Source organism: Haematobia irritans, chromosome 3 (assembly GCF_050003625.1).
Source record: "Haematobia irritans isolate KBUSLIRL chromosome 3, ASM5000362v1, whole genome shotgun sequence".
NCBI classification, from domain to species: domain Eukaryota; kingdom Metazoa; phylum Arthropoda; class Insecta; order Diptera; family Muscidae; genus Haematobia; species Haematobia irritans.
In genome coordinates, this window is record NC_134399.1 from 8,513,882 (window position 1) to 8,531,541 (window position 17,660).

The window sequence follows — 17,660 nt, forward strand, 5'->3', positions numbered from 1 at the left end:
TCTAGTCAAAATTTTATTTCTATAGAAACTTTTTTCAAAATTTTATTTCTATAGAAAATTTTGTCAAAATATTATTTCTATAGAAAATTTTTTCAAAATTTTATTTCTATATAAATTTTCTCAAAATATTGTTTCTATAGAAAATTTTGTCACAACTTTATTTGTATAGAAAATATTGTCAAAATTGTATTTCTATAAAAAATTTTGTCAAAATTTTATTTCTATAGAAAATTTTGTCAAAATTATATTTCTATAGAAAATTTTGTCAAAATATTATTTCTATAGAAACTTTTTTCAAAATTTTATTTCTATAGAAAATCTAGTCAAAATTTTATTTCTTAGAAAATTTTGTCAAAATTTTATTTCTATAGAAAATCTAGTCAAAATTTTATATCTATAGAAAATTTTGTCAAAATTTTATTTCTATAGAAAATTTTGTCAAAATTATATTTCTATAGAAAATCTAGTCAAAATTTTATTTCTATAGAAAAATTTGTCAAAATTTTATTTCTATAGAAAATTTTGTCAAAATATTATTTCTATAGAAAATTTTTTCAAAATTTTATTTCTATATAAATTTTCTCAAAATATTGTTTCTATAGAAAATTTTGTCACAACTTTATTTGTATAGAAAATATTGTCAAAATTGTATTTCTATAAAAAATTTTGTCAAAATTTTATTTCTATAGAAAATTTTGTCAAAATTATATTTCTATAGAAAATTTTGTCAAAATATTATTTCTATAGAAACTTTTTTCAAAATTTTATTTCTATAGAAAATCTAGTCAAAATTTTATTTCTTAGAAAATTTTGTCAAAATTTCTATAGAAAATTTTGTCACAACTTTATTTGTATAGAAAATATTGTCAAAATTGTATTTCTATAAAAAATTTTGTCAAAATTTTATTTCTATAGAAAATTTTGTCAAAATTATATTTCTATAGAAAATTTTGTCAAAATATTATTTCTATAGAAACTTTTTTCAAAATTTTATTTCTATAGAAAATCTAGTCAAAATTTTATTTCTTAGAAAATTTTGTCAAAATTTTATTTCTATAGAAAATCTAGTCAAAATTTTATTTCTATAGAAAATTTTGTCAAAATTTTATTTCTATAGAAAATTTTGTCAAAATTTTATTTCTATAGAAAAATTTGTCAAAATTTTATTTCTATAGAAAATTTTCTCAAAATATTATTTCTATAGAAAATGTTGTGAAAATTTTATTTCTATAGAAATTTTTTTTTTCATTTTTTTTTTGAAAATTTTCTCAAAATTTTATTTCTATGCAAAATTTTGTCAAATTTTTTTTTTCTAAAGAAAATTTTGTTAAAATTTTATTTCCATAGAAAATGGAAAATTTTAATATAAAAACAGGCCTATTGATGGAATATTTGCCAAAGAGTTTCATTTGTTTTGGTGGGTTTGTTTTGTTAATATTTTGTTTGCTAAAATGTCCACTACCATTCTTAGTCGTGATATTAAAAAAATAAGATTCATGATATATTTTCTAACATTTTATGTGGTAATTGTGATTCACAATAGTTCACCCAATTGGCTGCAATTATTGATTACAAAATGATCTTATAATAGCTAAAAATTGTTTCGTGTTAACTTATATTTTATATTTATTGTGATCAATTATTAAAAATGGCATGTAATCATTCTGTAATGAAATGATGCTTATAACTTAAAATAAAAAGTAATTAAAATAAACACACAACTTATAGCTATTTATAAATAGAAACTCATCTTATATAAGGCAATAAATGAATGAACGAATGATGTTTTAATATGGTTTATGTTAATGATTGTTTTCTTAACCAGCAATTACAATTTTCTAAACCAAAATTGTAATCGAGGATTTCGTTAACTTTTAAAAATCATGATAATATAAACTAATGAGGCATATATTCGTTTTATGGAAATAAACATAGAAACAACATAAATAATGTATATAAACCTGATTATTTTTTTTATATCACTATGGTTCCTTCACACTATTATCTTGTATTGTAAAATTTTAATTTTCATAGATTTCATAGTGTGAAGGGACCATAAGTTTATGACACATTTTACAAAAACTGATAATGTTTTACTATGAAAACAATAGAGTTTTTACATAACTTAATTATACATAGTTTTGTTTTCTTTATAAAGACAGATAGAAAGTATATATTGTTTTTTTTTTTGTTTGTTTATATAATAATCAAGCATATTTATTCCCAATTTATTTCTGGAATGGAAAAGTCCAAGAAAATTCTCCATATGTGTTGTCTTCATTAATGATGATTTTGTTGTTGTTTGTTTGTTTGCTTTTATTTCTATACATGTTTCGTTTCGGGCATGCATTATCATTTAGGTTTAGGTCCTCATAAACCTATCGTTTGTCGTTTATACTGCTGAATTTTTACCAATAATTTCACCACTTCGTGAATGTACAAATTTACCATCGAACTCAATGGTTGAATTTTGTTTCATACTTTCTGTAGGCGTTTGAAGTGGCTGTTTTTCATCCCTGTTGTAAAAAAATTAATAATATCAAAATTAGTATGTTATTATGAAAAATTTTATATATTTTATATTTTTAGGATATCTGCAGTACGTTAATATTTGTTGTTGTTGCTACTTCTAAAGTAATGCTAAATTTGCAATTATAACCATGTTGAAACTATGAAAGTTGAAATTTTAAAATCATTTTCTTGTTAACTAGACTCCCTTTGGTATGCACCTCTAATGAAAATTCCTGTTGCATGCGAATAAAGCAGTTTTGCTATGTATTTCTTATGGGAGAAAAATGTAAACAATCGATAACAATGCCTCTCCTTCATTATAGGCGAGTAAATCTATGTCTTACTGTAAATTGCCTTTGTTCTCTTCTCTCCTTAGAGTTGTCAATGTTTTGTTTTATAATAACGAATACAATGCCTCTCAGGGTTGCCATTTTGGTCCGATGGTCGCACCAAATGGAATTTGATTGAGTTTGGTCCATTTTCGTCAAATCGGTAATTTTTTCAAAATTTTCTATAGAAATAAAATGTTGAACAGATTTTCAATAGAAATAAAATGATGACAAAATTTTGTGTAGAAATAAAATTTTAAAAAATTTTTCTAAAGTAATAAAATTTTGCCAAAATTTTGTATAGAAATAAACTTTAAACAATTTTTGTGCAACAGTTTTGTAAACATTTTAATAGAACTAAAATTTTGCGATAACTTTCTATAGAAATAAATTTTTGACAAAATTTTCTATAGAAATAAATGTTTGACAAAATTTTCTATAAAAATAAAATTTTGACAAAATTTTCTATAGAAATAAAATTTTGGCAAAATTTTCTATAGAAATAATATTTGACAAAATTTTGAGAACATTTTCTATAGATATAAAATTTTACAAAATTTTTTATAGAAATAAAATTTTTACAACATTTTCTATAGAAATAAAATTTTTCCAAATTTTCTATAGAAAAAATTTTGACAAAATTTGCTATCAAAATAAAATTTTGACAAAATTTTCTATAAAAATAATATTTGACAAAATTTTCTGTAGAAATAAAATTTTGACAATATTTTCCATAGAAATAAAATTTTGACAAAATTTTCTATAGAAATAAAATTTTGACAAAATATTCTATAAAAATAAAATGTTGACAAAATTTTCTATAGAAATAATATTTGACAAGTTTTTCAGTAGAAATTTTGACAAAATTTTCTTAAGATATACGATTTTGACACAATTTTCTATAAATATAAAATATAGACAAAATTTTCTATAGAAATAAAATTTTGACAAAATTTTTTATAGAAATACAATTTTGACAAAATTTTCTATTAAAATAAAATTTTGACAACATTTTCTATTGAAATAAAATTTTGACAAAATTTTCTATAGAAATTACAAAATTTTCGATAAAAATAAAATTTTGGCAAAATTTTCTATAAAAATAATATTTGACAAAATTTTCTATAGAAATAATATTTGACAAGATTTTCAGTAGAAATAAAATTTTGACAATATTTTCAATAGAAATAAAATTTTGACAAAATTTTCTTAAGAAATAAGATTTTGACACAATTTTCTATAAATATAAAATATAGACAAAATTTTATATGGAAATAAAATTTTGACACAATTTTCTATAAATATAAAATATTGACAAAATTTTTCATAGAAATACAATTTTGAGAAAATTTTCTACGGAAATAAAATGTTGACAAAATTGTCAATAGAAATCAAATATTTACAAAATTTTCTATAGAAAAAAATTTTCTATAGAAATAAACTTTTGAAAAAATTTCTAAAAAATTAAAATTTATACAAAAATTTTCTATAGAAATAAAATTTTGAAAAAAATTTCTATAGAAAAAAATTTTTGACAAAATTTCCTGTAGAAATACAATTTTGAGAAAATTTTCTTTAGAAATAATATTTTGACAAAATTTTCTATAGAAATAAAATTTTGACAAAATTTTCTATAAAAATAAAATTTTGCCAAAATGTTCTATAAAAATAAAATTTTGCCAAAATTTTCTATAGAAATAATATTTGACAAGATTTTCTGTAGAAATAAAATTTTGACAATAGTTTCCATAGAAATAAAATTTTGACAAAATTTTCTTAAGAAATAATATTTTGACACAATTTTCTATAAATATAAAATATAGACAAAATTTTCTATAGAAATAACATTTTGACAAAATTTTCTTTAGAAATAATATTTTGACAAAAAGTTCTATAGAAATACAATTTTGACAATATTTTCCATAGAAATAAAATTTTGACAAAATTTTCTATAAAAATAAAATTTTGACAAAATTTTCTAAAGAAATAAAATCTTGACACAATTTTCTATAAATATAAACTATTGACAAAATTTTGTATAGAAATAAAATTGTGACAAAATTTTCTATGGAAATAAACTTTTGACAAAATTTTCTATAGAAATAAAATTTTGACAAAATTTTCTATAGAAATAAAATGTTGACAAAATTTTCTATAGAAATAAAATTTTGACAAAATTTTCTATAGAAATAAAATTTTGACAAAATTTTCTATAGAAATAAAATTTTGACAAAATTTTCTAAAAAAATAACATTTTGACAAAATTTTCTATAGAAATATAATTTTGACAAAAATTTCTACAGATATAAAATTTTGACAAAATTTGTTATAGAAATAAAATTTTGACACAATTGTCTAAAAAATAAAATTTTGAGAAAATTTTCTATAGAAATACAATTTTGAAAATTTTTTCTATAGAAATAAAATATTCACAAAATTTTCTATAGAAATAAAATTTTGAAAAAAAAATCGAAAGAGATAAAATTTTTACAAAATTTTCTAAAGAAATAAAATTTGACAACAATTTTCTATAAATATAAAATATTGACAAAATTTTTCATAGAAATAAATTTTGAGAAAATTTTCGATAGGAATAAAATTTTGAGAAAATTTTCTATAGAAATAAAATTTTGAGAAAATTTTCTATAGAAATAAAATTTTGACAAAATATTCTATAGAAATAAAATTTTGACAAAATTTTCTATAGAAATAAAATTTTGACAAAATTTTCTATAGAAATAAAATTTTGACAAAATTTTCTATATAATAAAATTGTGACAAAATTTTCTATAGAAATAAAATTTTGACAAAATTTTCTATAGAAATAAAATGTTGACAAAAAATTCTATAGAATTAAAATTTTGACAATATTTTCTAAAGAAATAAAATTTTGACTCAATTGTCTAAAAAATAAATTTTTGAGAAAATTTTCTATAGAAATAAAATTTTGAAAAATTTTTCTATAGAAATAAAATTTTCACAAAATTTTCTATAGAAATCAAATTTTGCCAAATTTTCTATAGAAATCAAATTTTGACAAATTTTTCTATAGAAATAAAATGTTTACAAAACTTTCTATAGAAATAAAATTTTGTGCCTCTCCTTTAATAATTACAGGAGAATAAATCTATGTCTTACTCTAAATTGTCTTTGTCTTTCTCTCCTCTCCTTAGAGTTGAAGGCTATGTAACTGTAAATTTAGCATCAATTACAATATTAAAGCTACACTTAGGAAAAAACATTAGAAAAAATAAAATAATAATAATTTCTGAAATCAATTTAAATGCTATTTATTGCTTTAATGAGCACAACTTTATGATTAATTATGTTAATGAGATTATGAGCATAAAAGGGATAACAGGATATGTTAGTTTTGAGCATACTAATTCTAGTGTTAATATTTTGCAAACAAAAAGCTATAGAGAGAATGTTAGGACAATTAACACAAAAATTTGAAAATTAGTTGAATTCAACTTGATTTCATAAACATTTGTGTTATTCTTAGTTATATATATAAAAATTACAAAAAAAATAGTGTGATAATTTTGATATTAGTTGTATTAGTAGTAGTAGTAATGGTTGGTTGTTTTTTACGTACGATGGTGATATCATGGGGGATCCACCTAATTTGACGGGTGGCGGTAAAGGTAACGGTGATGGTGGGGGCTCCTTAACCAGCTGACCACTGCAATAAGGTAGTGGGAAACGCCAACCATAAAGACTGCTTGGTTAGATGTTTGGTTTTGATTGATTTTGGTTTTGATTTGGTATAAATACGATTTACGATTTGTTTCAAATACGATTAATGAATTGAATTTTGAAAAATACGTGAAAAGGAAGGGGATGCAAAAGGAGGGGAAATGATGAATGCATGACATGAATATGAACTCTAAAACTGAGTGAAGTTAATACAAGTGAACATAAATTCTAACTAAAGTAAGAAAACAAAACTAAAATAATCGAATCGAAAATCAATTAAGGTTTAAGGTCAACACAAAAATCAACAGAAAATTTATCATTTAATATTGCACTAGAAAATTGTAAAACCAAAAATTTTAACTTAACTAAATACAAACAATCACTCAATTTAATTTAAACCAATGACAATGAGTTGCGGTTAAATATCAATGATTTGGGCCTGTGAAAAACCCAATGATAACTCATATCCATATTGGCAATTTTAGCTTTGGTTACAATAACACTTTTGTCAAAAAATAGAAATAAACAAAAGAATAGGAAGGGAGAACATAAGAATTTATTTTGTTTTTGTATCAGTGCAATATTACATGATCCTACTATAGATATTATAATTAAGAAAAAAAGTGATATGATAGCTATAGATCTCTACATATCTTTAATATTATTCCAAGAAGAAATCCAAAAGCTATGTTTTTTGAGTTTTTTTAAATATAATTTTTTTAGAATTTCCAAATATTAGCTTACCTTCCCAATTTGGCTTCCTCATCGATTTCCGATGGCGATCTCTTGGTACGCCTACACATACTGGCCATAACACCCATATTGATGGTTACACAGCATAATAAGTCAATGATGAAGAGCAATAGCAAGACACCTCCCACAGCAATGCCTACAATTGAGGCCGAGGATAGCACTTGTCTTTCAGCCATTTGTATCACATCGATGCCTGTGATAGCCCAGCATAGGTTGAGGTAGTTGTGGTCCATGCGTTGTGGTGTTGGTGCAACAAGGCAAGCATTTTTAAAAGAGTGAGAAAGAAGGCGGGGGCGAAAAAGAGATGATGGTGTTATATTTATGATTAGTAAATGTTTCTTCATTAATATGTTTAGTTTTCAATGAGGGGGGCAGTCGGTTCTTTTTAGGGGGTTTGGTGGATAGGTGGTTGGTTGTTTGTTTGTTTGATAGGGAAAGTAGGTTGGTCTGTAGAACTATACCAAAGTAACAAATACACTATAATCCTTAACTAGGTTTCTAGGTTGCTTCAAACGTTATGCATTTGTAAGATAGCAATATTCTTATAGACTATGTGAGAGTGTTTAAGAAAATTTCAAGATTAAGAATACAATATTGAGATGGTGTATAGCAAGTATCATAAATATATAGATATTTTGGCTAAATCTCATATCATAACAAAGTTTTCATTTACATTTCTATGTACCAAGGGGCGTATGATTTTTTATACGTTTCATAAAAGTTGTTCATACGCTAAGGATATCTAACACGGTAGAATATTTTTCCTTTAGACAAGAGTTGCCACTATTGGGGGTTTACCCCAAATTGAGGACTTTTTAGGGACCTGGGGATTTTATATGGAATTTCCAAAAATTTGGGAAAATTTGTTGGGGATTCTTCGAAATCTGTTCAATATTACTAAGAGCGAGGAAAGTTAAAATTAAAAGAAATACCAAATTTAAAAAAATATTTTTCAAAATTTTATTTCTATAGAAAATTTTTGTCAAAATTTTATTTCTGTAGACAAATTTGTCAAAATGTTATTACTAAAGAAAATTTTGCAAAAAGTTTATTCCTATAGAAAAATTTGTCAAAAGTTTATTCCCATTGAAAATTTCTGTTAAAATTTTATTTCTATAGAAAATTTCTGTTAAAATTTTATTTCTATAGAAAATTTTGTCAAAATTTTATTTCTATAGAAAATTTCTGTCAAAATTTTATTTCTATAGCAAATTTTGTCACAATTTTATTTCTATAGAAAAGTTTGTCAAAATTTTATTTCTATAGAAAATTTTGTCAAAAGTTTATTCTTATAGAAAAACTTGTCAAAAGTTTATTCCCATTAAAAATTTCTGCCAAAATTTTATTTCTATATAAAATTTTGTCAAAATTTGATTTCTATAGAACATTTTGTCAATATTTTATTTCTATCGAAAATTTTGCCTTAATTTTATTTCTATAGAAAATTTTGTCAAAATTTAATTTCTATAGAAAAATTTGTCAAAAGTTTCTATAGGAAATTTTTATTCCTATAGAAAATTTTTGTCAACCTTTTACTTCTATAGAAAATGTCTATCAAAATTTTATTTCTGTAGTAAATTTTGTCAAATTTTTTTTTCTATAAAATTTTGTAAAAGTTTTATTCCTATAGAAGAATTTGTCAAAAGTTTATTCCCATTGAAAATTTCTGTCAAAATTTTATTTCTATAGAAAATTTTGTCAAAATTTTATTTCTATAGAAAATTTCTGTCAAAATTTTATTTCTGTAGCAAATTTTGTCAAAATTTTATTTCTATAGAAAAGTTTGTCAAAATTTTATTTCTATAGAAAATTTTGCCCTAATTTTATTTCTATAGAAAATTTTGTCAAAAGTTTATTCTTATAGAAAAACTTGTCAAAATTTTATTCCCATTGAAAATTTCTGCCAAAATTTTATTTCTATAGAAAATTTTGGCAAAATTTGATTTCTATAGAAAAATTTGTCAAAAGTTTCTATAGGAAATTTTGCCACAATTTTATTTCTATAGAAAATTTCTGTCAAAAGTTTATTCTTATATAAAATTTTGTCAAAAGTTTATTCCTATAGAAAATTTTGTAAAAATTTTATTCCTATAGAAAAATTTGTTAAAAGTTTATTCCAATAGAAAATTTTCCGTCAAGATTTTATTTCTATAGAAAATTTTAATCAAAATTTTATTTCTATAGAAAATTTTGTTAAAAGTTTATTCCTATAGAAAATTTTTGTCAAAATTTTATTTCCATAGACAATTTTGTCAAAATTTTATTCCTACAGAAAAAGTTGGTAACTCCAGTACTTTACAAATGTCAATTTCATTTTATTTTCTTGATTCAATTCCTGCATTCTCACGATTTCTAAAAATTTTAGATGACATTTGGTGAAAATCTGCGTCGAAACAGTAGCATTCAGCATTTCCGGGATGTCATGCCGAATAAAATCTTAATAGACCTGTTTAGAAAATTTTATTTCTATAGGAAATTTTGCCAACATTTTATTTCTATAGAAAATTTTGTCAACATTTTATTTCTATAGAATATTTTGTTAAAATTTTATTTCTAGAGAAAATTTTGTTAAAATTTTATTTTATCTATAGAAAATTTTGTCAAAAGTTTATTCCTATAGAAAATTTTTGTCAAAATTGTATTCCTATAGAAAATTTTTGTCAAAATTTTATTTCTATGGAGAATTTTCCTATTGAAAACCTTGTCATTTTATTCCCATAGAAAATTTCTGTCAAAATTTTATTTCTATAGAAAATTTCTATCAAAATTTTATTTCTATAGAAAATTTTGTCAAAAATTTTATTCCTATAGAAAAAATTTTCAAAAATTTATTCCTATAGAAAATTTTCCGTCAAAATTTTATTCCTATAGAAAATTTTCCATCAAAATTTTATTTCTATAGAAAATTTTGTTAAAAGTTTATTCCTATAGAAAATTTTTGTCAAAATTTTATTTCTATAGAAAATTTTGTCAAAATTTTATTCCTAAAGAAAAAGTTGGTAATTCCAGTACTTTTCAAATGTCAATTTTATTTTCTTGATTCAATTCCTGCATTCTCACGATTTCTAAAAATTTTAGATGACATTTGGTGAAAATCTGCGTCGAAACAGTAGCATTGAGCATGTCATTCGGCATGAAAAAAAATCTTAATAGCCCTGTTTAGTCAGTCATTGGATAAATATTTCAGCTTTTCTGATTATATTTGCTTTCGAAAACTTCTCTATTATTGCATACTAAATTAGCCACTTATATTTGTTTTGGAATATATATTTGGAAGATGAGCAAGTGATGTCAGCTTTTTTATATTTTTACAGCAAATCATATGTGGCTACAAACTCCAGAAAAAACTCTACAACTCTTTATCTGTTTGTTCTCTCTCTCTATCTGTAAACTCTTTCTTCGCTATAATTATCATAGATCTATGATGGTAACTATGAACATTTTCTCTCTCTTTATTTATTTGTTCAGTATCAAATTTGTTCTATCTTCGGCTCTCTTAATTTCATTATTTATATGCCACAGGAACTGAGGTAAATCACAACGCCACTACAAAATCTAACTGTATGTTTTTAGACACAGTCGTAGCGAATGTCGTTAGGCGAACACTTGATAATGTGTATTTCGAAGGGAAAGGTCAAAGTATGGAAATTCCCAATTAAAAAATATTCTAATTTAGCAAATGACATGACAGTATTGTCGATATTTCTGATATTTCTAAATTCATCATTACAATCACTAATAGGAAGAAATACACATTGAACTAAATTATGGAAATTTAAAAGCTAACGCTATTTTGATATGAAAAATTAAAAAATCGACTTGGATGTGTTTACAAACTATACGAGAAAAATTAAAAGCCAAAATCGTGTTCGATTCGAAACATCCATTGAAGAAGAACTTAAAGATGTTTATATTAAAATCATTTCTATAAATAAATCAAATTGGTGGATATTTTTTAGGTGCCCAACACTTTCATATGCCAAGGAATATATCTCCAAAATTTCTTGAAATTTTCTTAAACAACCAACTTAAAATCTAAACTTACATACTAAATATAAGCAAACTCCATATGTCAATGATTAGAAAGTGATATTAAAATTGAAATTCTTTTGTTTTTTTTTACATTTTTGTGTGTGTATGGATTTAAACAATTTTTTCAAAAATAATTTACAAAACAAATGGAAATCAAAGAAAATTTTATGATATTCTATATATATAAAAAAATGAAATAAAAATCAAATACATTATGAACATAGCAATAGATTTTTGTAGTTTTTTTAAGCATCAATAAAGGAAATAATTAAAACAACCAATTTAATAAGCATTTTTGTTTTGCATAAACAATCCAAAGAAAAACGAAGCTCATGCATTTTAAAGAAGCAAAATCTGATAGAGGAAAATAAAAAAACGATAAATAAGACTTACTAAATAGGACATTAACCAATAATATAAATCATAAAAATCATAACAAAAAGCCAGGATTTTTTTTTTAAAACAATATAATAAATATTTACAAGATTCAACACAGGCTTTATCAAAAAGGGAATAGGAACTAGTGATAGGATATATGGGGAGTGTAGGGTGATTGGTGAACGAAGGTGGTGACATTGCAGGTGTGGTGTTTTCGATTGATAGATAAACAGATTGTGTGTTTATAGCAAATATCTGAAAACTTTAGGGAAATATAGTAACAAACCAAAGTCTATTTTCCATATTGCACATTCATATTTAGAAACAAATATAATAAAAAAAAATCATTTCCATTAGACCTTAACCATTTTTTTATAGAAGGAAGTGCCATTTTTTTTGTTTATTTGTCGATCTAATGGAAAAGAAATATTTTTTCATCCAGTCTAGATTTTATTTCATCTAAATCTTAAACTATTGTTATTGCGTGTGTCTCTGCTAACAAAGGGGTTAATTACAATTTTGTTTTTATATTTATTTATAATAACATTTTAATAAATTTATTTTACACATTATTTAAATTACCTTTGGAAACAGCATAGTTTTGGATTTTTATTGAGCTATATTTGTAGGCAAGACCTAGGGTTAACATCGCTGCAAATATTCACTATAAAAACTTTTGCACAACATTTAAGAAAAATTCACATTGAGTTAGTATATATTGGTTTTCTAATATTATATTATATATATATAATGAAATTAAATTTCCCTGAAAATGCGAAGATTTTACAAGGCTTACGGTACGTTTTATGAGTCCTTAAAATCGTCAAGATTGGATAATAAAAATACAATTGCCTATACAATAATAATAATAATGATTGCCTATACAATAACCAGTATTGCCAACTTTAAAAAATGTTCAATTTTTATTGCACATGAAACGCAAAATATCCATATCCACTGTTAGTACCAACATTTACAAACCTCGCATAGTCCTTTTAAAAAATTATGGATGATTTTTTAATATTGATCTTTTTCTACAACAGAAACATAACTTTATAACTGCTATTGTGAATTAGAAGGAGTTCAAATTGTCAAAATTCTACTTGGCAATATTGTCAAGAAATCAAGGATAGTAAATGCGACTCTACTGTATCAATTTCACCGGTATGTTGAGTTTTAAAAATTTTATACTCCTTTCATTCACAATAGCACTTTGTAGTACAAAGGTACAATAATAGGAAAACAATTGTTGGTTTTTTTACTGCACATGAAACGCAAAATATCCTTATCCTCTCTTAGAACAAATATTTACAACCCTTTTAAAAATTCTATACTCCTTTCATTCACAATAGCACACTGTAGTACAAAAGTACAATAAGAGGAAAAAATTGTTGAGTTTTTATTGCACATGGAACGCAAAATAGCCTTATCCACTGTTAGTACAATTTTTTTTCTAATTTTGATCTTTTTCTACAACAGAAACATATTTTTTAAACTCCTATTGTGATTTAGAGAGAGTTAAAATTGTCAAAATTCCAATTGGCAATATTGTCAAGATATCAAGAAGACAGTACATGTATCAATTTCATCGGTATGTTGAGTTTTAAAAATTCTATACTACTTTCATTCACAATAGCACATTTTAGTACAAAAGTACAATAAGAGGAAAACAATTGTTGGGTTTTTATTGCACATGAAACGCAAAATATCGTTATCCACTCTTAGTACAAATATTTACAACCCTTTTAAAATTTGTATACTCCTTTCATTCTCAATAGCACATTGTAGTATAAAAGTACAATAATAGGAAAACTATTGTTGGGTTTATTATTGGGCGTGAAACGAAAAATATCCTTATCCACTGTTAGTACTTTTCTAATTTTGATCTTTTTCTACAACAGAAACATAATTTTGTTAACTGCTATTGTGATTTAGAGAGAGTTAAAATTGTCAAAATTCTAATTGGCAATATTGTCAAGATATCAAGAAGATAGTGAATGCGGCTCATCATCGGTATGTTGAGTTTTAATAATTTTATACTCCTTTCATTCACAATAGCACATTGTAGTACAATAAGGGGAAAAATTTGTTGGGGGTTTTTTATTGGACTTGAAACGTAAAATATCGTTTTCCACTGTTAGTACAAATATTTACAACCCTTTTAAAAATTGTATACTCCTTTCATTCACAATAGCACATTGTAGTATAAAAGTACAATAAAAGAAAAAAAAATTTTGTTTTTTTTTTTTATTGCACATGAAACGCAAAATAGCCTTATCCTCTGTTAATAGAAATAGTCACAACCCTTGTATAAAAAATTATAATAAATTTTCTAATTTTGATCTTTTTCTACAACAGAAACATAATTTTTTTAAACTGCTATTGTGATTTAGAGAGAGTTAAAATTGTCAAAATTCTAATTGGCAATATTGTCAAGATATCAAGAAGATATTAAATGTGGCTCAGCTGTATCAATTTCATCGGTATGTTGAGCTTTAAAAATTCTATACTACTTTCATTCACAATAGTACATTGTAGTATAAAAGTACGATAAGAAGAACAAAAAATGAAAATTCCTGAAGTGGTCCTGTACATTCTTGGTCTTATCTTTCGAGCGAAAATTTTGAAATATCCAAATTTCAATATATAAAATATTCAAAAATTTTTTTATATTGATCTATTATTGCTATAGCAATATAAATTTTTAATTTATATTGTGAATTGGAGAGTTAAAATTTCCAAACCCCTGCTTGGGAATATTGTCGGGAAAGCGAGAAGATAAAGAATTCAGTTCTTCTGACTAAATCACGCCAGTATGTTGAGTTTATTCACAATGGTAGATTATTGTGAACGCAAAAAAGGAACCAATAAAAAAGAAACAAACCTTGGAATATTCGAGTTCATTTTGGAAAATGTTTTCCAACGACAATTTGTATTTAAAATTTTATAAACCGTGAATTTATTTTCCTTCTGAACTCCAAAAGATTATTTTTTTTCTAGTTTCCTGGACATAAACCCAAAGTTCTTTAGACATTACTTATTCAATGTTTTTTTTTTTTTAATTTCCCAAGTAATCTATTTAAAGCTCTATTTTTATTGATTAACACTAAAAATGTATATTTGCTTTATTTATACGTATTTCTTTAATTATCTGTTCTTAAATTACATTTTTGTTTTATTTCACTAATCGTTTCTCTTATATACAACACTTAATAAATTCTATTGATATTTATGCTATATTAATTAAGAGGCGGGTTTTCTTTAAATAAAAATTTTCTCTATATAGTACTCTGATCTGTTGTTTTTTTTTTTTGTTATTACTATCAACTCTTGTAGAATTGTGTAGATAGGAAAATTGTATTATATTTGTAATACAATTTATTACGATGAACAAGTATTTCTAGTGTTTCTCTTAAGATTTCTCTAACTATTATATAGATAATCGAATATGCGTGATACATACATTCATATAAAGTTACAAAAAAATTTAACTAAATATTTGAACTAATTTATGAGAGTTTGTATAATTGGATAGGATATAGGCTTACAAGCTTAATATTGACCTTTATGAGTGGATATTTGAAAAATATGAATTAAGAAACTATTTGCTAAAGAATAGAAATTAATTTTTAATAATAGAAATATTATCTGTGTTAACTATATGGAATGAAACAATGAAGAAATTAATCCCTTGGAATGAAATTATTGCATTTTACTTTAAGTACCCACATTCAAATAATCTAATAATTCACAATAATCAGCTATTGTGATTAAAAGAAACACAGAATTAAGTACAGGAATAATTTTAGCGGGAGAAATGAATCCTTTGAGATGATATTATTCCATTTTAGTTTAATTTGTTACATTCTAATGCTCTAGTAATTCACAATAATTTGTTATTGTGATATGAAATATAATTCCATATTATATTTGTTAATTATATCCGACGAAATTATTTTAAAGCGAGAAATTAATCATTTCTACTTTATTTAAATAATCAGTTAGATTCTAATGCTTTCATAATTCACAATAATCTGCTATTGTGATTTGAAGAAACACAGAATTTAGTACATTCGACATGGAAACAATGTAAAACTGGTTTCGCAATCCTTAGAATAGCATTATATCATTGATTTGTATATTCCAAAACCCCTAACTAAACATTTTCAACATTGCATATGTCACTCATAGCGGTCAATTTTCTATAGGATTTTCCTTAATATCTCTACAGTTTGCTTACTACATAATAGTTTTTTTATAGTTTTGGATTGTTTCGTTATTATGAATTATTTAATAGATAGTTTTGTTTTGCCAATTTATTAATGTAGTTATTTATTGTCTTTAACGTATACATAAAAACAAAGGAAAGGAAAAAATCGTAGATGAAAAATCACACAGCTTTTTGGGATCAATTAAAATTTAATTGACCTTGGTGATTGATGCTATCATTTCTATGATCGAAAAAAAATCAAATAAAAAGATTTACGGCGATATAAAAAAAGATTTTTTAAAGGAATGCTTTACATCGTATTAATTTATTGACAATTTCTAAGCTGATAGAAATGAGATTTGGAATTTTCTATGAAAGGACGGACGGAAATATTAATTTCTCTATTTTTATATATTGGTAATATTAAGTCATTTTCAGGTGGGGTCGTTTTAATTGAAATTTACAAATGGAATATATAATTATAAAATTTCCAAACATCTAAGAACATGAATGATAATATACAATGTATTTAAATACAATATTGAAAATAGGAAGTTCTTCCAAACATGTCACAGAAAAAAATAGTTTTTGAATTAAATGACAAAATTAATTGATCCCATTCATAATAAATTGGAACTGTTCCGATCACGGAAACGATTAAAAATAGAAATGTTTGGTTTCCTATTATATTTGTAATCTATATGGTATGAAACTATAAATATAAACTAAACTATGAATTATGGAGCAATTGTGACCGGCGAAATGAATCCTTTGAAATGAAATTATGTCATTTTACATTAACTAGTTACACTTCAATAACCTTGTAATTCACAATAACATGCTATTGTGATTTAAAATATATTACCAAGATAACATTTTTATTGATTTTCTGTGAGTGGCTAACTAATTAATTGAATCAACCCAAAATATGAATTTGAGGTGAAAACACATCAATTATGGAAATTGTAATATCAATCAAAATATTTCTGTGTGTTTTTTTCCAAAAACTAAATAATGATATTTCTAAAAATAATTGATTGATTTATTGACACTCCAATGCCCTTGTAATTCACAATAATATGCTATTGTGATTTAAAATATATTCCCAAGATAAAATTTTATTGATTTTCTGTGAGTGGCTAACTAATTAATTGAATCAATCCAACATTTGGATTTGAAGTGAAAACACATCAATCATGGAAATTGTAATATCAATCACAATATTTCTGTGTGTTTTTTTTTCCAAAAACTAAATAATGACATTTCTAAAAATAACTGATTGTTTCATATCGTTGAAAAATAGATTTTTTCCACATATCTTTTTCTGTTATATTTTTTTTATATAACAAAAAAAAACCAGAGATATGTTTCCTTTTTAAGGATTTTCATATTAATAATAGCATAATAATAACAAGAAAATATTTACTAACAATTTATTATTTATATACACATACATATAATTAATAATAGTTATAGTATATAATAAATATTTATAAATTCATATAATAAACCTTAGATTGTTTTATTTAGAGTTGTATTTTTATTATTTTGTAAACGTTTATAAATTTTCAATTTGTTGTAAAGATTCCAAATTATTTATATTTTTTTCGTTCTCGCTTCTATTTTTTGGCAGTGTTTTTTTATATGAGTTAAACATGTCACTTAAAAAAAATAATAATAATAGCAATAAAATTATTCTGATTCTGTTTATTAAACAAATAAAAGAAAATTGTTTAGATTTTTTTTAG

The 17,660-nt window shown here is 23.3% G+C and overlaps 2 protein-coding genes across 6 annotated transcripts in view; one reads left to right on the forward strand and one right to left on the reverse strand.

The window, feature by feature from the left end:
* RpLP2 (ribosomal protein LP2) overlaps nucleotides 1–17,660 on the forward strand; it is a 507,190-nt gene that overhangs the window by 154,016 nt on the left and 335,514 nt on the right. The gene's annotated exons all lie outside the window — the stretch shown is intronic.
* Nucleotides 1,906–17,660, reverse strand: part of Fas2 (neural cell adhesion molecule fasciclin 2) — a 270,786-nt gene continuing 255,031 nt past the window's right edge. The window contains exons 9-11 of one of the 5 annotated variants that reach the window (XM_075302851.1): nucleotides 7,284–7,485; nucleotides 6,439–6,525; nucleotides 1,906–2,516 (exon numbers count right to left, since the gene is read on the reverse strand). In XM_075302851.1, coding sequence (XP_075158966.1) covers nucleotides 2,393–2,516; nucleotides 6,439–6,525; nucleotides 7,284–7,485 — 413 coding nt within the window. In that variant the 3' untranslated portion in view covers nucleotides 1,906–2,392. The remainder of the gene's footprint in view (nucleotides 2,517–6,438; nucleotides 6,526–7,283; nucleotides 7,486–17,660) is intronic. The other 4 variants (XM_075302856.1, XM_075302852.1, XM_075302853.1 and 1 more) reach the window with 4 other exon arrangements.